We start from the raw sequence: 23,561 nt of genomic DNA, 5'->3' as shown, positions 1-23,561 counted from the left end.
AGACACCACATTCTATCACGTCGTTGTTGTGGCCGCACGTTGTTGGACGTCCTTTTATTAAAAATTATTGATTGAAACGGCTGATATGGCCAGTGTGCGCAAGAAATTAAATGTTGATAGCGCAATGTGCTCCTACTTTACACTCATGTGTTTTAGTTGTTTTTCTTTTATATTTCTGGATATGCACACAACCACCGACACTTTTTTCATTTCATGCCATCTATTTGCAATCAGAGCTGAGAAGAAATACTCGGATTTAAAAGTGTTTCGGCTTATATTTATTTGGAAATTGTTATTCAGATAAAAGTGAAAGGTGTATATGGTTCAATGCCGGAACATTTCTGAAAAATGCTTTTTTTTTCAAACGAACGTTTTCTCGAAAATTCGGGAAATCTTCTAAGAAAAATATAATTTCGACGAAAACATTGTAACAAAATAACAACATAATTGTTCTCACACGAAAATAAAAATGCTCGAAAAGATGTTGAACAGAAAGTGTGGTCTTGCTTGTTTACGAACAAATCATACATGACAGAGACAATAATCTGCGCAATTTTACGGCTGCATTTTATTTTTAGTTTGTTTGGAGAGAATTTGAAAAATCATCAAAATTTATTGTTTACGTCAAGTACCAAAGTTCGTGAATGGATTATTTAAAGTTAAAAGTGTGTGTGTGTGTGAACAGCGCCCAACTCTGTCCAAGACATCAATTTGTTGTGTAGAATTGCAATTGTAATTGTTTCTACGATCCTGTCTTAAATGCTTTTTCCTGATATGGTTGCTCTCTCTCTCTCCCCGCAATATTGCAATTCAGCGGCCGCGCGTTGTGTTTCATTGCACCAAATGAGTTCGCTCAATTTGTTACTTGGTGTGTGTGTATGTGCGCTCATTTTTTTCCCTTCTCATCATCATCTTCTTCTTCTTCTCAGCCGCACACGTTATTAATTTGAGCAGTACATGTAATTATGGTTGTTGGTTTTATTGTCATTCATTTTATCATTGTTTGCGATCTTTCTCTGTGTGTTGATCCTATATTGAAGGCGCACAAAATGGAAACAATCGGTACGGCGATCAAATTCATATATAATAATCATAAAGTGCCACAATGGGCCACAGAAGGGAAATAAAAGCAACAAGCATGCCAAGAATGCTTAAATTACAACAACAACAATAATAACAACAAGAAAGGAGAGAGAAAAAAAAAACAACAACGATAAACTGTTCGATTGAGCGGAACGAAAGAATAGACAAATACTGAATTGGATATGTGTATTTTGCGCACCTCCTCTCCTTCGACTTCAATCGAATCAAATAAAATTCCACACACAAATCACATACAAACAACATACCGCAACGAGATAAGACTTGAGTCGCTATTTTATGTAAAATATGTGCACAAAAAAAAAATTGTATATGTGCACTCTACAGTGGGAACGTGTTCAATGCTTATCATAATGTCTATCTCTCACAATCCATTTATATATGATCTGCTTTCAACGGTGGAAAACTAGATTCGGGCCAAAGTGAGCGTCATAAAACTACTCGGCTCTATTGATTGTCAAGAATTTACGATGTGATGGAAAATTGGCTGAATGGGGAAGAAGAAAAAAATCACAGAGAGATAGAGAGAGAAACGAATTTGTCAATTTTTTACTGTGGCAATCATAAACCGAAATGATTCTTTTCCGACCGAAAACAAACAACATCCATGCAATCCAATTTGTCATGCAAACACAATTTGCGATAAAACTTCATCATTTTTATATCATCATCTCCTGGGGATATAGAAAAAAATATCTGCATTTGATTTCGAAAACAAAACTTCCTGACGAAGACATTTTTAAGATTCTTCCATAATAAAAATGTTTTTAATATGATACTATGAAAAATTTGACTATTTTCTTATAACAAAAACAAACCAATAACTTTGGTGATGAAAATTTGTAGAATCGCATTAAGTAAGGTATTTTTATACTCGGTGCACTGAATTGAAAGACGATAACCGTGTTGTAAAATTGATCGGCGTCAATCAATTCAATGGCATCATTACACTGATACTCTCGTCCAAAATAATGTGACAAATAAATTCGTTTCAATAAGTGGTGTTGGTCGGCAAAATTTAAAATTGTCAGTATGAGAGCATGCGGTGCATTTGAAGGTGTTATTTATGATTGTATTTTGGTGTGAACTAAAGTGTTGTTAATCAAATGAAAAATCTGCCAATTTGAATAATAATTGTATTGAGAAGAGCGCACATAACAATTTCATAAGACAATGATTATGATTGAGACACACTGAATTTGCGGCAGAAAAAAAAGAGTTTATAATGAGTTTTAAAATGGTGCAACGAAACGAATGCGCAAGAAGAATGGCAAAGACAAACGATTGAATCGGAATGTCGATGCAAAGCGTAAACGCAACAACATCGTCTCTCATTTTGCCCATCACAAAGGGTAGCGCGCGCGATCATGCATTAAAATGTTATTAAATAAGATATAACACACATCAAGTTTGAAATAGCTGCGAAAAGAGCATGATAGAGCGAGACAGCGAGCTCGACCAGCATTATTGTGCACATATTTTGTTTTAAATTATGCATACGATTCTGCATACAAAATGCGTCTGCACATACATATGCACAGGGTGTGTAAAAGTGGCAATAAATCGGTTTACAAATTAGTTACACATCAAAATTGGTCATTTTTCACGCCATAATCACAATCATTGGATATGTGCCGTTTGACACCCTGTTCATATCGAGATACTTATGTGATTGATTTATTGGCCAGTCATTGATTCGCATTTTGTCAATGTGACAAGCGTTTCATGGCTTACGAAGTCGTTGTCGTGGTTATTATTATATTCAGCTGCTGATGGTTCAATAATATAGAGAACGGTCTCACAACATCGTTGGTGATTATTGCGATTTAATGTCATACATCATTAACTAAATTAAGCGCGTTCGCTGGTGATGATGACAGAAATGCAGAAAATGCGTCCATTTGTGCACACAATGTGAGACCAACAATTGGATTTGAATCGATTATCGCAAACCTACTTAGCGACTATTGAGTCGCCGCGCCGTTTTTTGTCATCGGTTTGCTGCCCCCTTCCAACAAAAATCGTATCGGACGAGTTAATGTGATTATTTTCGTTCTCGAATGGAAGGTTTTTTTTGGTGGTCACGCATATAACTCAATAATAAAGAGAGTGGAAACACACAAAAAAACCTAACAAATTGACCAATCAGATAATTCCATTACAGCGCAAAAAAAAATAATATTATAATGTGCAAGAGAGTAAAGTGGCTATAAGCTGATGCGATTCTGAATAATGTGAAGGTTGGCCAACAAAACAAACACACACATTTTTCAGCTTTTAGCATCCACCTTATTATTAAAATGCCCATCATGAAACTCTCTCTCTCTCACTTCTGAATTTGGTGTGATAATGCATACAATTCAGTTTTCGTTTTTTTTCTCTCGTTGTTTTGTCTCGTTCCCTCTCTTTTTCTTTACTTTACAAATCCGTTGATGTTTTTTTTTACTCTCACTCTGCTGCTCTGGGCTATACGTATTGCATTTACAAAGCTACTGTTCGACCCATTGTTTTCAATTTCCATCGTGTTTCTTTTTCTGGTGGACAAAAAGTTTCCATTCAAACTTGAATTCGACCATCCGGCAGAGAATGTATGTGCATGAGTTTTTTTTTCGTGTTTCATGTTATTCATTCGTTTCATTTATGTTGGATTGTTGCTGTGTTTTTTTTCAGTCGGGAATACCGTTTCGCTGTGCATTGTGCAGCAATGAAATGGTGAGGACCTTACATTGCAAACATTTTTGACATTCATGAACAACCACCACAACTAGCAATTTAAACGAAATTGTTCTGATTTTGTTTTTCTTCTCGGTACGTGCACATTGTATCCCATTTATTTATTTGTTTTTCTCGCTCCTGGTTCCTCTCTCACACACTCTCTGTCTATCTCTCTCAGTCTCTGTGATCTTGCCTTGTGCCGTTCATTTTCGAGGATAAAAATATATAGGAGGAGTATGAATGCAAAGAGAAATGGGCGACCACAAATCTGATTTATCAATCAGTATGGCTTGCAGCCATTTAATATCGTACCGAATATTTTATATGCATGTTGTGGTCATGTTTTTGTCTTTTTTTCCACTCTCTCTCTCTTTTTCCTCTCTCTCGCGTTGTTTGGTGTATGTATTACAATTGTCTTATTATCGATTTTTGACACATTCCGAAAAAAAGGCAACAAAAAAAGCATACCGAGACCGGTTCCGTTCCTTGAAGCGTGTCCACTCATTTTGCTCTCTTTGTATGCTGTTTATTGATGAGGCGTATCTGATTTTTATCGATTCTCCTGTGCAATTCGTTTTTTTTTTGTCATCTCATCAGTTTCGGTTTCACCTAAATGAATTCATAATCAAAAATATCGAAATTCTACAATTTGAAATTCGCACTCTGTTTTCGCTCTTCTCCCTCTGATCTCTCTTGATTGTCATAGTTGAAGTCTTTTTCCCTCTTTGACAATCGCATTGTTGATGGCTGATGATTTTGACACATATCGTGAAATTATGGCTCAAATTTCATTACATGACTGATCGCCCATGATGGGTTTTTATGTCCGGCAAATCAAGCGTGAAATTCTATGATCATTTGATCCGTCACTCAATTTTAATTTGATTGTTCAATTATATTGAACATGACATCAATACTAACTGACTAATGTCGAAAACATACCATCAACAATTTATGCAAAAAACAAACTACCGACATTCAATTGAACATCAAATGTGCCGAGATCGGACGAATTTTTTCGGCTCGACAGCTGAAATTGGTGTGATTTAGTTGGTATGTACTGCATACCACATAGAGTGTACTTTGTCAGTAGAAAAAAAACTATATTATGCTCTGTACAGTCCATCCAAAGGGATAACACGAAATTATTGGGTTTATTGTGTTACCGAAATCGTCGGGTTCTTTCAATCCTAATCCGAATAATGGCGATTGAGCGAAAAATTGAAAGGACTTTATTAGAATGGACAATATGTGGGCATAAATCAACAACAAACAAAAAAAACGGCAACTCTGGTCCCATGTGAAGTTAGCAGATGTTTTCATTATATGCAGCACACTTTTCCATTCAAAATTGATGCGCATGCACCGATGAAAATTGAAAAGACAATAAATAAGTTATCGGGCTTGTGTTTTTTTTTCTCCTCTTCCTTCCTCTATTCCGTGTAATAATATCGTATTTAGAGACAATTCATATCGGAATACTTGTCATCGCCGATTATTTGGCATCAGACACATTACATACATATACAAATCCGACTAAATGACCAGTGATCAAAACAAGCAACATGAAAGCCAGCACGAACACACCAAAAAAAATTAAATTAACCAACTTTTTATTGACAATCAAATAAAAACGGACGATTCGATTCGCATCTAAATAGCTCTTAATTTATTGTCGTACACATTTTTATTTTTTCGCAGTATTTATTTCGGGAAATGTGTGAGCGCGCACACGCTATGTGCGCATATTTCCAAGCAACGTGCGCGCCAAACACATATACACACACAAAAAAACCTAAATACAGAGTGTAATACATAAATGGCGTGTGGGTTTTTGATGTAATTTTATGTTTATGTGAATAATTATGACGTTGGCCAAACGATGAGCACGGTATCTCTGTCGTTCGCAGCATTTTGTTTATTTGCCTTCATCAATTTTTGTGCATCGAGAGAATTTTGAATAGCAAACCGATTGTATATCTCAACACATCGATTGGAATCTGAAAACACTTCTCTCCCGACCAATTCAAATTTCATTGCATTTAACGTTTGTTTTTTGACTATTATCTTGCTGCATGTTTTTTTTTCTCTTCTTATTTTAATTGTTGTTGCTGCTGCAATGCAAAAACACACTCACACACATCAATTAATAGTCAACTACCGATTAATATACTATTCTCTATATTGATTTGAATATTACACTGAATGCTTCGAACATGATTCATTTCGTGTAGATTGGCACACATCATTTCATCGACGGAATACGTATTTACCAATTAATATATACTCGTAATATGAATTTATCAAGCGACAACAACAAACACTCATTTGATGAGAATTAAAAAAAAAATTGTGAAACGAAGATGAAATAAAATGCCAACCGAGTTTTTGAGTGTTCTCTAATGTGTTTGATGTGTAAAAATAGGTAAATGTCATATGGAGACGAAAAAAATTGATTTTTTTTCAAGAACTAGTCAATTTGAGTATAAAATTCACGCTCGAAAAACTGCAAAACAGTTCGGCGTTATTAACAAGTCATAAACTACCAGTTGTTTGCTTCAAATTGGAGGTGTTTGGGTAGTTGGAAGGAGTGAGCGAGTCAGTTAGAGACAGAGAGGCGAACAAAAAAAAGATTATTGGAGCCATGCAAGAATGTACGTGAACTAAGATGACAGCAGATTAATAACAATTAGCAAGATGCTTTACTACTCGCCATTCCTCAGAAAGCCTAGTTTTGACACTCGTTCAACGAATGTATGCATGAGTGAGTACAGCGAGCGCAAAACGAATGTGCGCGATTATTTGATGGAGATTCTCAAGTACGACACCATCAAACACACATCAACACACCCATGCACCGCATATTAATACATAAAACCAATGAAAATATCATTATACGACGAAAATATTAACTATAAATAGTAATTGGCTTTGGAAAAACGTCGCAGGTGTGTGCGTGCGCCTGCTATTTAACGGCATTGCGATTGAAACATTGTCGCACCGAAATGTGCACAAGCACACACATACACACACATAATACGTGCCACTATAGCTTAGCGTTTAACCACCTTATAAGCATTAAGGCATCCACATCTATACTATATAAATGCAAATATTATTATGTAGTGGCCATAGAGATGAGAGAGTGTGATTTTATTTCAATAGTTATTGTAGTGATTATTATTCATGCGCGATTAAAAGCATTTTTGATGAATTTACTCACTGGCATTATGGACATCTGGTTTATCGGTAGTTGTCAATTTCATCATTACCGATTGTCGATGATACGTCGATAGCCTGTCGATGATTCTTTTTATTTACGTGCCGTTTGTTCTCTCTCTCTCTCTCTCTCTCTCTCGGTTTTATCCACATCGATTTATCAACGTTTTTATCTGTCTTTCTTTTTCTCACTCGCACGTTCGGTCTTTGTCACTGTCGAAGTCTTAGTTGATCGCGCGCACGGTGCAATTCATGATTGTGATGTATGTAACATCATGTACTGTTTTGTATACATTTATTGGCGACGACATTCTGTTCGACATGGAGTGAGTAATATTGTGTGTTTTTTTTCGCTTGTTTCCAGTTTCTTTTCACTCTGTCTCTTTTTTTTCTCTTTTTAATTTTCGTTCCTTCTTCCGTCTCCATCATTTTTTCCGTCTCTTCCGTTACTGTTCTTTGTGTTTATTCAATCATTTTTCTTAGTTTTTTTTTTCGTTGAGAATATTATGCATGCAAAACTAGGAGAGACCGAGAGAGGGAAAGAGACGCAGAGCTAGAAATGTGGCAGGCTTCTTTTTTTGTCACCTTCTCTCTTCATTTCCAGTTAATTCATATCTTCTCTTGATTTTTCTCCATAGATTAACACTTTACGTAAGATTAGGTCAAAATATTATTTCTTTTTACTCTCCACCAAGTGTACGTTGCAAAAAACTTCTTTTTCATCATCATCATCGTTGTCGTCGGTTTTTTTCACTTGCAATGTCTCTACTTACCTTGATGATCAGCATCTTTTGTTGTTTTATTTATTACCCCGATCATAATTATATTCTTCTTCGCAACATGCACACCAATAATTGAAATTTGAATTTATGGTTCAATTTTGTCGTTGAACTTGCACCATTGGTCATCGATCGGAAAGAGAGGAAGCTCTAATTACTTTTTCTAATTCTTCAAATATCTGCATTTTACATGGAAGAGGATGCTGTACTGCCAAAATACAAACGAAAAAATTACAAGAAAAAACAGTCAATAAATCAGCAAGAGAGAGAGAGAGAAAGAGAGAAAAATTCGCATATTCGTGTTAAACAGTTGCAATTCTTTGGCACCATTTAATCTTCCATAAAACACAATTTCGATCGAACGACGCTCCAACCGCATTCGATACACGAATTGAAAATTGGGAAATAACGAAAAATATGCAAACATCAAACATTTTAACGATGAAATAAAGCCAACGATTTAATGCATTAAACACGCAATCCAATTTAATAAATATGTTGGCCATACTAAACGCACACCAAACCGATATACATTCATCGACTCTTTTGCGCCGATTTTTCGGATTATATGAATTACATATATATTCACTGTGAAATTGTGTATATCATCGTATGCCCAAGGGGATTCACACTTACAAATCAATTCCAAAATCACGAATCATTCAATATGTGCAGAGAGACAGAGCGAATGGAAGCGATCTCAGCCGACAAATGTTTAACCCCTCGTTTGTAACAGTCGAAGAATATAAATTGAGTGTTAATTAATTCAATCTATTTTTTCTTCTTGTATGGTTTCGCTTTTATTTATTTAATCGAATGAATGCATTCGTTTAACTGGCCGAGCGCAAAGCTGAAAATTTCGGGGTTCGATTCTAATCTGCATTTTCATACAATTTGTTCATTCCATCGTTTTTGGAGTAATTTCCGTTTTTCGATCACTATTTTTCTTTCACTCTTTCGCTTGCTCTCTCTTTCTCTTTCTTTTGGTCTTTTTTCGATTTCCTTGGCTCGCTCTCTGATTTCAACATCACGATTCAAGTCTACCGCGTATATTTTTATATCGAATCGTATTTTATTCATTCGGTATGTGTCGAATATTTGATAGACGACCCTTGCCAAAGAGTGCGAACTCAACATAATGAAACCGAACATTGAAAGAGAGAGAGAGAGAGAGAGAGAGAGAGAGAGAGAAAAAAGATGCAAACGGCAATGTTACAGCATCAGTAGGCTGCAATATTCATTTTTGTAAGCAACAATCAAACATTGAGAGCGAAAAAAAAATGAAATACAAGAAGCACAAATGAAAAGATGAGAATTCGTTAAAACGAAGAGCTCGCTCAATGTCTGACTGCACACAAGAGAAGTGCAAAATAAAATGCAACATTAAAAAAAGGCAGAAACACCAATAACAACACGTTGTGAAAAGTTGGAAAAAAAGAAAGAAATGAAGTGAGCGAGCGAGAGAAAGAGAGAGAGAGAGAGAGATCAGAGCAAAAAAAATGATACGAAAATGAAGTGATATAAACAACAGTTTGGCGCCTCAAATTAGTAATATGAAATTAACATCAAGCTTCACGCTCTTTGCAATGCCAAGTTCTTGCTGTTCGCTGTCGTTGTCGTCACCGTTGTCTGATGATTTCTTCCCTTTATCATGTTGGCACTCCGGTAATCTAAATCGAATGTTATGTGCTCACAGTTCAAGAGTGAGTGTGTGCGAATGCGGTCGCCTTCGAGAAAGACCGATTTTGATTGTTGTTGTCGTTGATGTTATTTTGTTCGAGTGCATTGCAAGAAAGCAATGGCTCAAGCTTGTTGATTCGAATGCGTTTGTGATTATTTTCTTTATTCATTTTCATGGCGATATAAATGTGGTGTTCAGCTTGTTCAGTCGTTTAATCCAATATCTTAAGTGTGTTATATGAGCATTATACATGCCATTTAACATGCCGCGCGCGCTAACACACACACTCTCTATCACTCTCAAACAGGCCATGGTAAATTAAGGAGACCGAATGCCGAGATAATGTATTATTCGTGATGAATATACTTCTCTCGCGTTTGGCTCTTTTTTTTCTCCATCTGTGATGCTGTTTGCTTCTTTCTGTGGTTGTCGCTGTTGCGATTTGAATATCAGATTAGAGAATGTGTGATACTCACAATTCTCATTGGAATCGATGGAGCGCGTTGCTTTTTCTCAACCATATGCTTCGTCACATAACGATATAAATATGCACAATGCCAAAATGCTAAATGTGTCGATATAGAGGCTGGGTGCACTCAAGAATATTACATTCATACATCGAAATAATTGGAAACGCCATTTTGTACGAGAACTTTTTTTTTGTCTTTCGTTTTTGTACTCGAACATTTCTCTTCATCGAACAAATTTTTGTACATCACAAGAATACACGCATTGTCATTCTTTAACGCTTTCGTTCTGCCATCTTTCTCTCTCTCTCAAGCTCTTTTAGTAATGTTTTTGTTCAATCTCTTTGCTTTTATCGCTCTCTCACTCTGTCTCCATGTGTCTGTGCGCACACCTTTACCGAATCCAATTAAACACATTCGCCGTTGTGATCCTTTTGTTTCTTTTGTTTTATTTATACAGCACCAGGGCGAAAGAGTGTTCAGCATGCCAAAACTCAACAGAATTAAATCCATGATGTGCATGCTCAAAAATAATAAATGCCAAAAAAAAGAATTGCGTGAATTTCAAATTAAACCATATACGCATTCCATGTACACACTCAAAAGTTTGTGAACCAAAAATACTGCATGCAGCAACTACCAAAAGAGTCGAACATGCACACGAAAATCAAATAGTTTTCAATTTAATAGCGAACATTGGAACAGAAAAGCAACGTTGCATAATTTCGGATATCTCTTCTTCCCTCTCTTTCTTTCCTTCTCTCTCTCTCTCTCGCTTTGTGTTTGTATCATTTTCGAGTCGTGCGAAAAAAGCGCAAAAAAATATTGGATTAATTTGATAAAGAAGACAAGAACCTTTGCAAGTGCTTACAAATAATCAGAACCTTTTCATTTTCTCATTGTCGAACGATAACGACCAAAAACATTGGAGAACGGTTGTCAACAATTCAGATAAGTTTTTAAAAAAACAATGTCCGGATTAAATGCTTATACGATTGATCAAACATTTATTTTGGCCAAATTTTTAATCGATTTGATGTCATGAGTCAGCTGGATACATGCGTAAAATTGCATCATCACAAAATCATGATTGTGAAAATGCAATTGAAGTGCGAAACATTCAGTGAAGCTGTCAAAGTTGTTTGTTTCACTTTAGATTGCTTGCGCATCTTTCATTAGCAAAACACAACTTCAATTGAATTGAAAATTATTTTCGTATTTCATTCGTATGAATAATGTTCGTGTTTTTTTGTTTGTTTGTTTGTTTACTTTAGGTGGTGATTGCGGGATCACTTTGCAGCCGAGAACAAGTCCATTTATATTCAAAATGTGCAAACAGGTTTGTTGGGATGCACGAAGGAAAAATTATAGCCAACGACGATCCAGTGACTTCACGTAAGTAGAGCAACACCATTTTTCTCATTCGTTTGTTATTTTCCGAACTCTGCTATACTTGAGTTGATCGATCAAATTGATCGGAACTATGCTTATTTCATTAGTGCAATCAAATAATGTAAAATTCAATGGAGATGGGGGGGGGAAACCCATTCGAGCGCATTCTCCAATATGACGAGGTGCTTTGTATATGTTTTGCTATTTTCAAAATGATTAGCGAAATGCTTTGGTCATGATTTGTCTTGGCTAAGCATGATATATGAATTGAATCCACTTATAAAATGGTGTGTACACGCGGCGATTGTGTGTATGTTTTTACGTAAATGCCAAACCAAACGAATGAAATTAAAAGAAAAATACCAGAAGAATAATTGTTTTCTAGTTAACAAATTCTAGTTGGGAAGAGAGAAAAAACACACGAGCAAGAGAGAGAGAGAGAGAGAGAGAGAGAGAGAGAGAGAGAGAGAGAGAACAGTGTGCAGTGTGCAGTCATCAGAACAAAGATGAAAAGCGCATTCCAAACGACGACGACGGCAATGAAGAAGAAGAAGTAGAAAAATGTATGCAAGATAAAATGGTTATTAAAAAGCACAAAGCCGATGCCGGTTAGTAGTTAAAAAATATAAAGCATCCACATTTCGTTCCGGATTATCGAAAATTGACATTTCTATTTTATGTTTGTTGTTGAAGGAGGAGAGAAAAAAAATAGCATCACAGTATGTAAAGAATATTTTAACACATTTAGGTTATACCAAATAGGCAACAACAAGAAACACAGAGATAGAAAGAGAATGCATTGCATATAGCACACACAAAAATAAAACGATTCATAAACATAATGAAAATCCATGTATATAAATTTCCGAAACCGAACAACAAAAATGACACATACACACACAATGATTCGGTGCGAACACGGCCAAAAAGTATCCACACACAGCAAAACTCAATGTGATTGGAAACATTGAGTGAGAAATAGCTCATAAGTTACCGAAGCAAGCAAAATGCATCTAAAATGTATCTGGAGAACAGAGAGAGAGAGAAACAGAAACCGAGTTGAAAGCGGGCGGGAAACGATAATCGTTTTTGAACAAAAACAACAACAACAATAAAAAATGGAAATCGAAAACATCTTACACCGAATTAGTGCGCTCGAGAGTAGAGAGACAAAAAAAAAACAGAGAGATATATCCCGGTTTCGGCACAAGGTACAAAAATTTACAAAAACAAAACAAATAAAAAAGGCCAATTCCAAAGAATTGTAGAAACAAAAGTGAGATATAGAGACATAGGCACACACACACACACACACAAAATTGAGAAACAAAACAACAGCTGGATGGACAAAACGCTTTTTTCTCTGTCGGCCTTTTCATCGTCGTGTGATCTTAGCTCTTTATTTTTATAATAATAATCTCTAACTTGCTTGCCCAATAAGCAAACCATAAATGTGTGTTACACCGTTCATGTGTCTATTCTACTCTCTCCCTCTATTGACTCAATTTTTTATATATGTGCAATTGGCAAATGTTTTATATAAACTCGACAATCGTGTACACATAAAAATGTCAAATTATCACATTTTTCACACTAACCGACGAGACAAGGGTTCACAGTTTATGTTTGCTGAACATCTCCAATAAAACGAAGAAATTATTTATTTCTTGCATCAGTCGGCATCGTTTCGATAAATTGTTCAGACGATTCGAAATCGTGTTCACACTTGCATTATTGTTAGCCACAAAGAAGCAGAAGCCACGAAGTTGTCAGTGAATGTCAAATTGTTGATATGCTCGCCAAAAAAAAAACGAACACCATCCTGTTACCCGAACACCGTACGGTTGGAATTTGGCATTTCCCAGTTCAGTTTGTTCACAAGATATTTTATTTTATTGTAGTATCACTGTATGCATCGATTAATCTTCGATCGGATAGTGTCATCGATGAAAAATGAAGATGTCAGTGTTGACGTACAAGCAGCAAAAAAGATTAACGGTCATGCCATTGTATCGTTTGTTGTTCGCCATCGCAAACATACAAATCGATACATACCAGACAGACACATCATCGTGTACATTGAGAGATGCAATACAATAGATCTAACTGCCCACTGAATAATTCAAATTCATCGAGTGAACGAGCGAGCGAGTGAGTGAGACAGAGACAACATTAACATCTTTATCGATTGAATTCGTTCTTTTGTTGAAATGGTTTTTTCTCTCAGGTTTGTTTGCATTTTTTTCATTCTCTTTTTGTTCGCGCTCGCGTTCAATTTCGAAAGATTGATTCTATGCTGAATGCAATCGTGGTCGCGCACACGCTCCACATCAGCATATTGATTGTGTATTATGAAGTGGATATTCAAATCTTGATCTCGATCATGTCTTATTTACATTAGTACAGGTTCGATTGAATTACCGTTGAATTATGTGCACCGTCATAAATTTTGTACCATTTCTGGGTGCTCTGTCATTCTGTATCGCCTTCTCTCTCTCTTCTCTCAGACATCGTTGCGGCATTCGGCTTCCACATAATAATGTGTCACTTTTTGAATAATTTTTTTCGATCAAAAAATATATATAAAATTGGGAAATGAACAAACCAAAAAAAAAAACAGTGTACTGGTATTTTGAAATTTTCGTGGCTGCGTTGTCATCCGACCGGCCGAAAAAGCATACGTTCCTATCTATTATTTCACATCGTCCGAAATGTATGTAGCAGTTACAAAATACATCGACAAATATTTATATGGCATGTTTTCAGTCAATTAATGATGATCATGAATATATTTTAGTTTCCAAACAAATTCTACATGACAGCAAACGAACGAAAGAAAGAGTATCTCTCTGTTCCCAAACTGAATTATGCTCATGTCTCTGGCGGCCACCTACAAATCAATTCCGCACATGAAACGAACAACGGGTCTATAAACAACTCGAAATTACTTGAAAATTAATTTAGAGTTTTCTCTTCTCTCTGCGCCTCTACTCGACGTTAAAACTCGGACAAATTCATTTGTTTACCGAACATTTCGAATGACCAAAGTGGATCGTTGTCATCCATTGCCCAAATTGGAACAAGGTAATGATGAAAAACGAACAAACGAACAACAAAAAATATATATATATTCAACTCAACACCTGCATGTCGCCAAGAAACGATGATATCTATACATACAAAAGCCTATTAGAGAATAAAAAAAAACACACACAAATGTTGTGGGTTGCAAACTTCAACCGAGGGAAAAACACTGTACTTTGTTTGCTTTGTAGAACTTTTTCAAAACTAATAAAATTTATGGATGCCATTTTCACATTCGACGCTATTTTTACAACCGAAAAAGAAAACGATAATTTAAATCGTGCTTATGCTGCAATAGCTCTCTGTATTTAGAAGGGCACAATTAAATTTTAAATGACAGCAGCAGCAGTAAGTGCGCAACGGTGAAAGTAGCGCGGAGGAGCGCGATGGGCCGCAACTATTCAAACTTCAATTACTGTCAGTCAGGCAATGAACATTCTTCAAATAAAACAAAACCAAAAAAAAAATTGTATTAAATCCGAAGAAGAAAAGAGAAGCGGAAAAAAAGTTTTTTTTAATACCTTTTGCGTTTCTCTATTTTCTTCGATTTTATTGTTGAAAATTCGTGATGTGAATTGAAATGATATATTCTCCACAGAAGGAAGCTTATCATTTTCAGGGGCTGAACAGTGGGCAGCGAGGCTAGCAAATACTTATGAATACACATGCTTCTGTATAGAGTCATTTGCACGTAGGTGCATACATTGTATTCGATGTGTAGATTTTTTGAATTATATATTCACATTTCTTTCGATCATAAATTTCATGATTTTAGTTTTACGATTTTGAGATTTATTTTCTAAAGTTTGGCATTTGGAATTTTCTCCTATTCATATGCGCAAACGATTAACTGGCAGCGTTCAATTCAAAGTCAAAACTTTGATTGGGAACAATCACGTAATGTTCACGTTCTTTTTTCACGTGATGAAAAAAAAAAACGTCTCTTGGGAGGCACTGCGATACATCGAGAAAAGTCTTTTCATTGGAATCATTGAAAAATGAAGGATTTTTATAATAATTTTCATTGTTATGTCAGAGGATGAAACGATTATTATGAATTGTTCGTTTTTTTCAGATGCGCCAAATCCCATGTGAATATAACCATTTGGCAAAATCAAAAGACGCACATTCATTCAATGATTTTACTTGATTTTACTATCTTCATCTCTCTTACTCATTCTCCCTCTGCTCGGTGTATCTTTTTCTCTGTCTTGCGCTCCTTCCATCAAAAATCATTCAATTTTCATCGATTGCATGAGTCTCTGGCGAGTGTAAGCTTAATTCCCAGCGATATGAAAATTTCGAACAATAGACTATCCTCTCAATCCAATAAATTGTTCAAAGACACTAAGTTTCATGCTTAAATAGTTTTGAATTTAAAGTAAAAGAAAAAAGTCACGCACTCGTCATAACTATCCACTCCAAAATATAACAGAAGAAAAAAGCCTGTGTGTGTGTGAAATTTCATTGGATATTTCTGACAATTTACCGATAGCCGTTAACAATGTTGCTCTCACTTCTTTTCATCATCAACTATACATAATAGACATTTCGGAATACTTTTAGTCCATAAACATAAATTTAGCATATATAATATTCTTGATTGCTTTTTTCCCATGAATGTATTATATCATTGTTCAATTGGTTGAATTGGAAATGAGCACCGATCCTTTCTCATCTATAGTATATATTACAGGATTAATTTTATGATGATTGAAAAAGGCTGACAATAAAAACTTAAGCCTCATCTTTACCTTTATCTTGAAATTGGTCCCATCGCACGTTAAATCAATGTGATTTTCTCTCTTTCTCTCTTTCAATCTTTCAACGCGTTCTTTTCGTCCTTTATGCATTTATTTCACACAAAAGCCACACGGAGCGCGAGCGCACGCCTGTATACCCAACAGCAAAAAAAAAGAACAACAACAACAACACCTTAATTCCGTGAAATTTTCTTCAGATTTAAAATGCATGGAATAAAACAACCACAACAAATAATAATAATAATACTTTTTCATAATTTCCATTTTCTGCAAAAGATATTAAAAATATTGTATGTCTGTGCGATTTCACAAATCTTCATCGAACCGCGAACAACAACAAAAATTCGACACAAAAACAAAATGAAACAAAAAAAAACATACACACACTCCGAATGGAATAATGGCAATGCATGCGCCGCACCGATAAGAACTTTATAGAGGAAAACATGACCGGAAACACAAGAACAGCATACATTTCAAATGTTTTTTTTAAATAACTTAGATTAATGGCCAGATGGATTGTTTTTTACATGGCAAAATGCGTTTTGGTCATGCACCGAATATTTATTATTTTATGATTAGTAATATTATGTTGTGCGCGGTTTTTTTTGGTTCAAATAAAATGGTCATTTCATTAAAAGACAAACGGCGAAAAAAAAATTAAATTCAATGGAAAAAGTGGTACAAAGCCACACGAATCCATTTCAAAGAGTCGAGCTTTTCCTGGAATTGCCTCACAGATTTTGGAAAATATTTCACAAAAAAAGACTCGACTCTTTCTTTTTTTCCCATCTTTTTTGAACGAAATGAATTATTTTGCTTAAACAAGCTGAAAAATATCATCGAACATGTGTTTTGCTGACATGCTTCGATATGGAGGATGAAACAAATATTGTCGAATTTGTTTTTTTTTAACATATATTCGTATCCGCATTTGAAACGATTTATTAAATTGTTGCTTATTCTGATTAAATTGTGATTTAAATGATATTCTTCAAGGTTGTGGAAATAAGGAATTTGGTCAAATTCGTTGTCACAAAAGCATTTAAACGCGTACTTATTCAGAAAGCAATAATCAATTTGCATTAAATCGAAGCCATTTGGAACATCGGCACTAAAAACCATGAAGCAAATGTGTGTGCGAACAGTGACAGAGACCAGGAAAAAAGTTTCTTTTTTCGGAGTTTACGGTAATTTAACGATAAGTATTCGACATAGTATGTCAGAAACATACATGAATCGAAATGTTCGAAAGGATCTTTGTATTTTGCTTCTTTTCTCTCTTTTGACGCATACACATACACATACACATTCGTTTCAATACTTTAACAATTGCACATACAATGGTTCATTCATAAACGGATTAAATCCAATGAATATATACTAATGCGCATTTAAACGATTAGCATTTGTGGTTGTGAGCTCTGTACTGATTGAATAGAACTGGCAGTGTTGTTCACTTGTTATGAGGCGCAAGCAAAAGTGCCAACGCAATGAGTTAATAAATATAATCCCATTATTTGTTCCCCGTAGCCGATTCGTCAAACAATCGACATGAACCGATGATTTGTATGTTGGTGCTCCAGAACCGAGCCAATAACTGAAAGCGAACAAAGAGAGAATTGTCACACATATCTTTTTGGGGTGTGTTGAAGTAATTGAAATCGGTCGATATGTACCGAGATCGATATAAAATATCGATTCCAAAGAAAAATGCCAATTTCACTGGAAATATGCGATCATGGGTGAGAAAAGAATGTTTTCTTTTTTGTCGGCTTTGGCTCTTCAAAAAGTGCACATTATTTGCTAGCTTTAACTGTGTGTATCCATCAAATTGCATTTATGGTATATTGAATTTCAACCGATAAATGCAAATTGCTTCTGTACGTGCACAAAAATCAAACTCTTTGTCACGGTTCAATAGAAATATATGTATGAAAATGAGGTTTTACATATATATAATTTTATTTTTATCGCAAAAATCACACTACAGCGCGACAATATTTCCAATGCAGGCACAGAGCGAGATGGATACGGAGTCTGAGAGAGAGCGAACACACATATTTTTTCTCATTGTACGCGGTACGCGCACAATTGACCGAGAGTTTGGTGTACGATTTCTGCACAAATTCCGACGAATTGCGGGCACTGCTAAATGCAGCAATAAAAATTATGTGTAACGTCACATTAGACATTTTAAATGCAAATCCATTTACTCTTTATTTTTATTATTTTTTATGCGGTAATTCTACTTCGTCTCTCTCGCTCGATTCTTGTGCTGTTATTTATAATGGCGCGTTAACCTCTTTTTTTCTTCATCGGACACAACTCAAATATTGTCGCTTAAAACATCGAAACGGTTTTGGTGTGTACAACAAAGATCATGTCAGTGTAATAGACGGAATGCAGTGCGTTTGAGCTTTGTGCGAGAGAGTGAGTGAGCAATACAGAGAAAGAAAGCGGGAGAGAGAGAGATGCATTTGTAAACTGTTTGAGTCGATGGCATAATTTTGTTCAGTTTTTGATGGTCTTTCCTTGGCTCTTGCTATAGTGATTTGCGTTATGTATATACGGGCGGCGCCTCAATGAAATGCTTCAAACCAAGCATTGACGCGCAATGTGTGCGAGAATGTTATTTCCTAATGCTTTATGCCCATCCACTTAACGCTTTCAATACATTTACTCTATCATTTTCATTTTAAAATGGAAATTGTTTAACGAGAATCGATTAAACCGAAATAAGAGTGTACGGGAGGAATAGGTAAAATAGAATAAAAGAAAAATACACGGACACACGAGAAACAAAGAAAAAAAAATAACCACATAGACGGTCTCTGGACTCAAGTGCGTACTCATGATGAATCTGTTTGAATAAACATGGGACGAAGCGACAGAAGGATTCTAAAGTGATTGTGAGAGAATATGAAAAACGGGCGATAGAGCGAGGGATAGAGAGCGAGAAAAAAAAACCAAGAGACACAGAAGAAGAAAAAAAAAAATGAAATGGAACTGAAATGTAAATACCTGCTATCAATAGATATCAGCGCAGGTATTGATTTCGGCTCTGATTCCATCATAAATAGATATTCCATGTTGTTTGTTTGGTTCGGTATTTTTTTTGTCTCTATCGTCTTGGAATGGTGTGCGCTCTTTAACCGTTTAAATTCTTTCTGAATTGTCCATATGTGCAATACAGTACAGCGGATAGCGTGAGAGTGAAAGAGAGAAATGTCCGCTGTCCACACACAACCAAATAATAGTTATAATAATAATAATTCGTGTAAATAATGCACACGACTGTATTTGTTGATTTAATTTTTTTTTCGTTCAACTTCTCCATCATCGGGTTTGTGTGTTTCGTTCATAAACGATAATAAATTCTTTAACTCTGACGATTCTCTACGGTAAATGCATTGTTCATTGTGAGTGCAACGTCAAATTCAAATCCATATACAATTTTTCTCTATCGGTCCCGCACCGTATTTGCGCCCGTAATGCACCATACCTCTTGCACGCTCGCTATTCCCTTTCGCGTGCGCTCGCAACCACCTCTCACACTTGCTCTCTCTCTCTCTCTCTCTCATCCACTTCCTCTCTCGCTCTCTTTCTTGCTCTCGCCGAATAAGGAAATTCATCTCGGTCAATATTGGCTTATGCATAAATGAAATGATTTATTTTCATTCCGTTTCACTGAACTTGTTGGCTGATTTATTTAAACCAATTGATATAATTTTTTGTTGTTGTTGTTGTTGTGTTATATACAAAGCGCCGTGTACAGTACAAAAACTCGTGTCCAAATGTATTTTGTAAAATAATTAAAAATGACATATTTTGTAAACTGGCCGTTTCATTGAAGAGTTATGCGCAACGACGGACAACGCAACGAGAGATCGTTTATTATTCGAAATAATCTTAGTTGTATACGTCAATATAAACAAAACAAATAAGTAAACACACGGATTGGAACATTTAACGATCATAAGAACTAAACACCGCCGAATGCGATTAGATTTGTTTTGTTTTTTCACTCTGTGTGCTCATTGAACTCGGTCAATTCCAATGAAAAATGTACGGGTATTTTTTTTTATTTAAAACTTGTCGGTTGTGTAATGGGCACACCATAAAATAATGGTCTCAAATGCCAATTTGAATGATTGCACCCATATACAAAAGGGGTCTCTTTTGTTCATGAGACCATTCCATTAAAAATTATTATCAGTAAAATAAATAATCGAATCATCGCGCACGGTTCAGTTCTTTAAAACCAATTTCAATATATAGAAAATAGCGTAATTAAATCGATTGATGCAGGTGTGAATAGGTGAAGAAACATGCTTTTTTTATTTATATTATTGATACAACGAAGCGGCGAAATTTCGAAACAGGACCAATCATTTTCGAATTTATGAAGAAATTCTGTTTTTTTGTTTTGTTTTGTTTGTTGAATTATAGAGACAGAGATATGTTCAAATCACATATAGTTTTGAAGGTTTTCGTGGAACCAATCATAATAATAATATCACTTTGTGAAATATTTCGCTTTTTTTTTATATTGGAAGAAACAGTTTATATAAGAAAAAACAAACGAACCGAAATGGATGAAATGAGGGACATTGTGCATAAGCATTCAAAAAAATTCTCAATCGATGTGTGTGTGTGTGTGTGTGTGTGTGTGTGTGTGTGTTGGGCGAGTTATTGAGACTGAGAGAGAGATTTTTTGGTTTGAATTCTTGAATTAGTGGATGTTGTCACGTTAAACCGCATGCGGGCCGCACATCGAAAAACGACATGTGCTCTCGACCCACGTAGAGGTACGAAATATTAACGGAATACATTTTTATATATAAATATATGTATATCCTTTATTGGCAGTCGATCGTGCATACAATAGACATTAAAATAATATCAGTATTTATAGATTTATTGGGAAAAAAGCAAGAAACGAAGAAATGGACGAAATAAAAAAGAAACAAATGGAGAAAAGTTGATTGTGTTAACAAAAGCATGGGTCACATATTGTCGAATGTGCTATATTAAATCAAAACCACAAAATATATATACTAATCGTACAGCCATCACCATCATATTTTCAATGGCCTCTGGAGAACAGAAGAGAAAAAAAATGATTGTATTGACATTTTTTGGAGGTGTTTGCAAATCACCGGAACAACATTTGACCTCATCATCTTTGTTATGTTGCTGAAGGAATCGAACACACGCACAAACAGAGGAAGAGAAGAAAAAAAAAATCAAGGAAGAAAATGTGCCATAAAAAGTGTCGAAGAAAGTAGAGAAATTCCTTGTAATTCCTCACCTACAATGGCGTGAAAAATGATTCGAGCAAAAAGTGTACAACGAATAGACTGTAACTGGCCATCGCAAAACGGAAATCAATTGTTTTGCTTTTTACTTGCAAAACTTTATTTGTCATATTATTTTACATTTTGATTGTTCTTTTCATGTAATTCTCTTTGGAAGTAACATTTCATTCGTATTTGCTGGCGTACAATTGGTGTATGCTTGTGTCGGCAATTCTTTTCAAATGTTTCACTGCACAAAACCACATCTTGCCTCTCGCCAGGAGAAAGAATGCAAAGTAATTTCGTTTTAATTCTATTCGCCATAGAGAGATGACAAACGGTCTGTTGCGATCATTTCACTCATTGAATGACCACCTTTTTACTTTTTTTTTTAAGTATAGTGTAAGTGAATGAAAAGAGTAAAAGAATATAATGCGATCGAGAGAAGAGACAAAAAAAGAGAGTGTGTGCAATGCTTTCTTAACAATGGTGTGAAAGCTGGTAAAAAGGTAATACACAATTAGACTATAACTTCATGTAGTGATTTTAACGCATTTAGCAAACCGTTTTGGGTTTTTAAATGTTATTTTCATTTTCCTAACATTTACTTACACAGTATGCGGTCCATTTACTTTTGAAAAAAAAAAAAGAAGCGGAGAAAGGAATTTTACGGACAAAAAATCACACAGAGGAAGGAATAGGGAAGGAATTTATATCCTTTACAGGAAACAGTACTAAATGTGTAATGCAGCCTATGAGACTGCTTTGTAAGAGAAACAAAGTCAATGATTTTTTTTATTGGAAGACAATCTGCCACACAATCTAATTTAATAAGATTGAGAACGTGCTCAATCGAAATGTACATTTTTGGTAGTTTTTCGCCTAAGAGAAAAATCGCCTTCATCGATGGAAGCGAAAATAAAAGTTTTTTTTTATAAAAAGAATACTCATAACAGAGGGGCACATCGATTCACGATAAAAAGGTGAAGCGTACGCAAAATTATCTGATTTATGCCCTTTTGAAGGATCTCCAATTTAATTTGGGAGCGTGTCGAATTTGCTTATTGTGGCATAGATTTCAATCGTAATATCTCATAATACGTGCCGGGTTATCATATAGCCACTGTGAGGTCATACAGCCACCACCAACACGGTGTTGTACCATGCAATATTCCCCTGTGCATAATACGTTATGATATCATTCCTTTTTTTGTATCTATCAAAGTAATATTCGTTATTTTGGCATTGATTTGTGGATGGTAAAAGTGTTTGCATTGAGTAACATATGCTGGAGATGTTTTTTCATCTCCTTTTACCAAAAACTAATAATATGAATAACGAAGTCGATTGCAAGGCGTCATGCACAGTATTGAGTGTTGAATATATGGGTTAAATGTGTCATTTCAACTCAATTGGCCCCGTACAATATGATATATCAAAAGTCATTCAATTTGTCAAAAACAGACCCAAAAGGCATGGATGATTTGATTTCAGACACACCAATTGAATTTTTATTAAAAGCAAAAGTCAAGCACACACGCATACAGCGTGAGATAGAATGAGCGAGAGCGAGAGGGAATGCAAGAAATCCGACAGAGATTTTTGATTAATATAATTTCCATCCACAATAAAGAATATTAATCACTTTTCTGTGTGTGAATGGTCAAAACAAAAAATTTTGCGAACGCACACGCCAATTGTTTGTTTGGCCATTCGTTTATTCGTTCTGGTTATTGTTTTGTTTTCTCTCTCTCCTCACATTTTTCATGAAAAACGGTGGTATAATCGATTTGGGTTTCATTTATACAGATATGTATTCCACTGATTACATCTCTCACACATTCAATCTGTGTGCGCCTGCATTTTCAACTGAAAACACTTTGACATGCCTTAAGTGATTCTTTTCGATAAATTACACGCACACAGATAATCTGGGGTCATTCATTCATCATCAAGAAGAGAACTGGCAGAAAAACAAAAACAAAATCGTGATTGTTGATGATTGCCCTGCCATTTACTGGAAAAAATCATTTATAATCACTGTTTAGAGAGAGAGAGAG

General features: G+C 35.4%; 1 protein-coding gene across 5 annotated transcripts in view; it reads left to right on the top strand.

Annotated features, from left to right (window-relative positions):
* The window catches only part of LOC116346927 (myb-like protein Q), a 54,878-nt gene that overhangs the window by 15,211 nt on the left and 16,106 nt on the right, over positions 1 to 23,561 (top strand). For all 5 annotated transcript variants that reach the window (XM_031777241.1, XM_031777239.1, XM_031777238.1 and 2 more), the window contains exon 4: positions 11,237 to 11,357. In XM_031777241.1, the coding sequence (XP_031633101.1) occupies positions 11,237 to 11,357 (121 nt within the window). The remainder of the gene's footprint in view (positions 1 to 11,236; positions 11,358 to 23,561) is intronic.

This window comes from Contarinia nasturtii, unplaced genomic scaffold, assembly GCF_009176525.2.
Source record: "Contarinia nasturtii isolate CC-2019 unplaced genomic scaffold, AAFC_CNas_1.1 Cnas_scaffold_1699, whole genome shotgun sequence".
NCBI lineage: Eukaryota > Metazoa > Arthropoda > Insecta > Diptera > Cecidomyiidae > Contarinia > Contarinia nasturtii.
The sequence above is the reverse complement of the archived record's forward strand: the minus strand, read 5'-3'. Positions and strand labels throughout refer to the sequence as shown.